Below are 6,026 nucleotides of genomic sequence, written 5' to 3' on the forward strand. Positions count from 1 at the left end.
CAAAGCCCTTCTGGAAACAGAAATCAACATCTCTATAAAGCCTGTCAACATACAGAAGCACAAGGTAGTTTAAAATATCTTGCAGACATTTCGATTGTAGAGCTTTAAACGCTAACACATCCAGATATAAGACTGCGTTTACTCTTGACTTTATATAACAACGGCCCAACACCAGCATAGGACATACCACCCCCAAATAATCAGGATAGTGCATTAAATCCCACAGAAACAGCACTCATTCATCTAATTCTAATAGACTCTGCAACAATGTATAATTAATACAGAACTACGACATAATGTGTATAATTACTACAACTACAACAAATGACCTCATGTAAAAAAACATTTATTAGTCAAGAATTATTTCAACAAATGCAAAGAATTATTTCCACAAATGCAATAAAAAAAAAAAACGGCCCAAGTCAGTCATCTTTTAAAAACAGCCAGCCATGGGATGATCTCGGAATTTCATCGGATTTTAGTCGCTTGCAGCTGAGGAGAAAATGGCACACAGGTAAAGATGCTGAAGTTCAGGCAAGTTCAACAGTTTGACATTGCAAAATATACACACTTTTGCAGAAGGCTGTTAATTGAAGTTAGTGATTATAGGAGAGCATTTTCTCATTTCATTTTTTTTTGCACTAGCACAATGCAAAATGCAGTTAGCATTATTTGGATTCAGACCAATTGTGTCAGTTTCACACCATTTAAGCCCCATTTTAGCTGTCGACTACACGTTCACAAGAGGGAGCTGCTTTGACATGCTGTGGCCTTATAGATCTGCTGCTATAAAGGAGCAAGTATAAACACTACTAAACACACATGTACGTATACTTACATTAGCCTTCATATCCGTCCCTGTAGGATCCTCCCGAAGAACGACCTCCATAACCCCTAACAGTAAAAAAAACAATTAAAACTCCATTCCAATTTTTTTGCTAAAACCTCAATTCACTCAAATTTGCTACATTTAAGGCTTTCCACTTACTTATTGTCCCTGTAGCCGCCGCCGCCGCCACCACCGCCGGATGAGTAGCCGCCGCTTCCACCACCACTCCTGTATCCTCCGCCGCCACCGTAGCTTCGGTCTCCGCCGCCACCGTAGCTCCGGTCTCCGCCACCGCCATAGCCTCTGTCTCCACCGCCGCCGTAGCTCCTGTCACCGCCGCCACCACCGTAGCTCCTGTCGCCGCCGTATCCTCCACCACCTACACAAACACGAGAGAGGAGGGGGTAGATGATTTAACTTAATGTTTTTTTTTAAACCCATTTTGACCTGAGATCAGATTCTAAAAATGTCTCCTACATCCTGACAGTTTTTTGATAAAGCTATGTTTCTATGTCAGTGGTTCTTAAATTTTTCAAAAAATAGCAGACGTACAAGCACGTAGCGAGCCACTCAGTGGAACGCTATGAGCTTGTAGATCTGCTATTTTTCAATAGCTAAAGCGTAACATGACACCAAAAGGGGTTCCCGCCCAAAATGGGTTAATTGTCTCTGGTGCACTCTGGTGGAGCCGTTGCCCCCTGCTACGGATAAGCGGTTGAAGATGGATGGATGAAAAGTAACAGATCTACAAGCTCGTAGTGTGGCAGAGTACCACACTAAAAGATTGTAGATCTGCCATTTTTGGGGGGGGGGAAACAAATGGGGCAATCCCTGAACATCATATTTTCAGATGCGGGCAGGTCTGGCAGGCCATATACATAAAACTTTTGAGAACCACTGACAATAGAGTTTGGAAAGATTAGCAGGATCAGAAGTCAGGGTTTAGAAGAAATTGTAGAAATCCTCTCGGGTCTTTATGGGTTAATCGTCACACCGTCGGTCAAGAATAAACAAAGGCATAATTAAAAGTATTAAAAAAAAAAAAAAAAAAATCACCTCTTCCGCCACCATATCCGCCACCCCTCCCTCTTCCTCCTCCACCACCTCCGGAACGACCGTTCCCAGCATCGTCAACTCTGATCGTCCTTCCATCCAGACTCTGAAAAGACAATATATATATAAACATCAAGTCAGTCAATAAATTAGTTGGCCATTGTCAGTTGTGTTGTTGTAATTCAGTGCAGTACCGCGTTGTGCCACCATGTGCCTCACAAAATGGCTACTGGCAAAACACCTGTGACAATTAATTTGTGAGCTCACCTGTCCATTCATGGCTTCCAGTGCATCCTTGGCGTCATCTGGGCTGTCGTACTTCACGAAGCCGAATCCACGAGACCTGCCTGTCTCTCTGTCTCTGATGACATCAACTGTAGACACAAGAGAAGATTAAGAAACGTGGAATACATTGAAGAAAATTAAATTAAGTCACGCGTGTGCGGTTTTGTCCATATGGCTCGTATGGCTTTTACCTTTGGCGATGTTTCCGTATTTGGAGAAGGCTCCGGCCAACGAGTCCTCGTCAGTGTCGAAGCTCAGACCTCCGATGAACAGCTTGCCCTCGTCCGACATGTTTTGTCTAAAGAGAACACACAAAGAAAGAATGTCACATTTCTGAATCAACCCGTTCCATTGTGCAAAATAGGGCATACATAAGCAGATAAAGCCATTACATAATGTAACATTACATAAACTAAAATGGGCAAGGGTATGGTTTGCGTACAAGTAGTCTCAGAGTTACACTGACTGAGGATTATAACTGGATCCTTGGAATTAAAAATAGCCATCTTATTTTAATTGTCAAATAAAAGCAAGTCCAAAACAATGAACACTTGTGTTTGTGTAGATCTACAAGCTCACAACACAACATGAGATTGTAAACATGACCTGAAAAAATATACACAAACAAATATACATCCCACAGATAGGTACAACTATTTTTAGATTTGGGGGGGGGGGGGGGCATGGCCAATGCATCTTAATTTGAAGGGGGAACTTTTCAATGTAATAATATATATACACCCACTAGTTGAAACATTTGGAACAAAGGCCAAATAAAGCAGAAAGGAACCCTTTAGAAACTACCCCCACACCTACAAAGCTACCCGTCATGCCTGAGAAGAGACACACGGGGTTTATGATGGATGACGTAACACCCGCATCATCATCGTTGTTCTGGCGGGTTCCGCGTTGCCGTCTGGTGTGGCAATAACGAATCCTCTAATGGCGGCCCCAAATATAAAGATAAGGGTTCCTTGGGTTCTGTCCTTTTAGTTAGAAGTCTACCCAGCAAAAGCCCAGCCTACGTCCCGGGACGCATACATGTGTTGGCAGGTGTAAATAAGAAACAATTATTCGGCCCTAATACGGGCCTAAATGCACTATTACGTGACTGCGTTGTTAGCTAGTGCTAAGCTAGCTAAAGCTAGCGGGCCTAGCCCTTTATCCGCCGACTGGTCTCGGGCCTTGCCGATGGCCTACATAACATAACACGACCAATATTTACATTACGCGACTTTTACAGAAACACAAGCCTCAGAGTGGCTTTAAAAATGATAAGCCAGACGTTGGCAACTACATCAATACGTTTCGGAATTAAGCGGAAATATTTACCTTTTTTATGGTTGGGGTTTCGCAAAGACTGCGGTGATATAACGTCTTGCTGCCGCGGCGCTCGGTCGAGAGGGAAGTGAACTGGGAGGAGAAAAGGAAGTGAAGCTCTGAGAGCTCTGCTTTTGACTGCGACCTCAGGGGGTGGGGCCAATGCGACGCGTCACCGGAGATGTCAGGGTTGCCAGACGCCGCGAGAGAACTAAGCAACCGCGGGTCTGTAGAATGGGTACTATAAAATAGCAAGGCTCTATTGCTGATTGCTTAGGTTAGAACTCGCCGCAGTGGTGTCTGGTTAGAACTTAGACCAGGATGCTTCGACTTCTGCCTTCTCCCTGAAGCCGACTTGTGTTATAGATTCTCCGACTATGCTTGTCACGATGACTAAGCCAGTTAGATCTATCCATATATGGTTATGCCACATCTATCTGATATCAGCACTAGGTCGGCTCGGGCCAAATATAGGGATTGTCATTTATAGACATGTCATATGTCATATAGCCCAACGTCCTAGTCGGATATCCCCATATATGGGGACTAAATATCCAATTTACAATTTAGGCATTTAGCAGACGCTCTTAATCCAGAGTGACTTACATTAAGCAAGAACAAAAAAAGCATGGGAATACATCACATAAAAAGCATTTATCATGAAACATGCGTACCGTAAGCTAAGAACGTAACAGTGGAATATCTATATAATGAAACTATACATATAAACTATACATATATACTATACTATGCTATACATATGTACTATGATGTGCTATGACTACATACAATGCAATTATAGTGCTGTCTACATAACATGCTATAAGTCTGTATCAAATGAGCAACTACTCAGATCCGACAACATGACTGGAAGCGAGAGTCTTCGTTACAGGTACAGTTCAAACGAAGGTGCAGGTCAATACATAAACAGCTACTGAGGATATAATATAACCTTGTTTACATCAGGGTCTTCCACTTTCAATTCATCAGAACATTTAAGACAAACACATCATATAGCCTATCTATAAACCAGACGCCTGAGGATGCGACCTCGCCCTTGTGCACGCATCCGCGTCGTTGATGGCAGACTGCTGGGCGAGCACTGGCGCTTTGGCATGGGGGGGTCAGATCAACATAGAATGAATCCTGTAGGTCTACTTCCCATATAAGGAGCATATCTTTAGTGTACAGGGTTTGATGAGGTCGGATCAACATATGGAATGTCAGAACAGGTCAGCTCCATACAGTATATGGAGATCTAAGGGTGGTAGCGGGGACATTCTCTTGAGTGTACTACACTGTACAAGGTTTGATGAGGGCCCAAGTAGGGCCGGGCCTTAATTTTCGGCCTGTTGAGAACTCTAGTTTTCGCTGGCTGCCAGGCGTGGCTGCACTAATAACTTTGGGGCAGCCGCAGGACCAAAGAGTTTGAATGGACAGGAATGGACAGGTATAAGTCAAAAGGGAGACATCAAAGAGGAAGGGATGGGGAAGGATCAACATATGGAATGTCAGAACAGGTTCTGACATCATAATAATCATAATCATAATCACAATCATAATCATAATCATAATCATAATCATAATCATAATCATAATATCTCAAACTTATATAGCGCTTTTCTGAGTACAGTATATGGAGATCTAATTGGGTTTGAGGTTTGAGGTCAGATGAGTTGCTGGCCAATGTTGATGACATCAGGGATCTCCATGGGCTTAACTGCGACAGCAGGTCGCATTTAGGGGGGGGGGCTGATGGCTGATGTCACGATGACCTGGGGGGCTTGCCTGGGGTGAACAAACAACCAAAACACACACTGATGGGAAATGCTAGATTATACTGACATGAAGATACATTTAGAACCGCTGGTGGTATATATCGCTGATAATAAGCAGACATGGCAACACTGATAGCTATATCCAGAGTCCTAGAGTAAGACAACGACAACTCCGTTCACTTCATGGAGCCAGGCTCTTCTACATAGACTTCTATTGAAAAGGGACAAACGGGAGTTTACGGAATGCATTGGCGTCTATGGGCTCGCGCGACTAGTACATGAACCACGTGACCAGGCTGTTTTCTGCCCCCTCATATGTCGTAACTCTGTCTCATGGCTCTGGGCCTCTGGCTATATGCTATATCCATGGCCCTGGCTATATCTATGTGCGTCACAACACTGGACACGATTTATTATTTTCTTTTTATTTTTTTACATTGTTAATATAGCAATAATAGCTTTATTTTCAAATATGAAGTAGGCTTACATTAAAGTTCTCAAACGCCTGAACATACAATGCAATCCCCCACCCACCCTTCCCCCCTCCCTGTATAGGCCTATGTTTTTCCCCCCTATTTAGTTTGACCTCCTTTATGATGATTTCCTGTTTTTGGCTATATAGAAGTGTATATTCGTACGTCTCTAAATGTTATCATGAATTGAAAACGGTGGACCCTCTTGTAAACAAGTGTACTGTTTTATGGTGTCATCCACTCACAGTTAACAGTTTTTGTATTGAGTTGTGCTAGAAATGTAGGCCT

At 43.1% G+C, this 6,026-nt stretch overlaps 1 protein-coding gene across 3 annotated transcripts; it reads right to left on the reverse strand.

Annotated features, from left to right (window-relative positions):
* Positions 1 to 330: 330 nt before the first annotated feature.
* Positions 331 to 3,645, reverse strand: LOC306921605 (uncharacterized protein). Of its 3 annotated transcripts, none has more exons than XR_013789799.1 (7): positions 3,500 to 3,645; positions 2,359 to 2,465; positions 2,150 to 2,256; positions 1,886 to 1,988; positions 989 to 1,208; positions 839 to 898; positions 331 to 492 (listed from the first exon to the last, which is right to left on the reverse strand). XR_013789799.1 is itself a non-coding variant. In XM_079498811.1 (7 exons), exons 2-6 carry the CDS (start codon positions 2,456 to 2,458, stop codon positions 840 to 842), a joined length of 585 nt encoding a protein of 194 aa, XP_079354937.1. In that variant the 5' UTR covers positions 2,459 to 2,465; positions 3,500 to 3,645; the 3' UTR covers positions 331 to 492; position 839. The 3 variants fall into 3 exon arrangements, 1 of the variants encoding a protein (XP_079354937.1); XR_013789800.1 differs by having other exon boundaries at positions 839 to 894; positions 985 to 1,208; XM_079498811.1 differs by having other exon boundaries at positions 839 to 894.
* Between the last annotated feature and the right edge of the window lie 2,381 nt (positions 3,646 to 6,026).

This window comes from Electrona antarctica (assembly GCF_951216825.1).
Source record: "Electrona antarctica genome assembly, chromosome: 1".
NCBI lineage: Eukaryota > Metazoa > Chordata > Actinopteri > Myctophiformes > Myctophidae > Electrona > Electrona antarctica.

Bases quoted from the DNA above. Each gene is read 5' to 3' on its own strand.
- LOC306921605 (XM_079498811.1), bottom strand. From the start codon at position 2,458: ATGTCGGACGAGGGCAAGCTGTTCATCGGAGGTCTGAGCTTCGACACT. The intron at 2,257-2,358 runs GTAAAAGCCATA...TTGTGTCTACAG, and splicing joins ATACGGAAACATCGCCAAAG to TTGATGTCATCAGAGACAGA. The intron at 1,209-1,885 runs GTGATTTTTTTT...GTGTTTGTGTAG, and splicing joins CGGATATGGTGGCGGAAGAG to GTGGTGGAGGATACGGCGGC.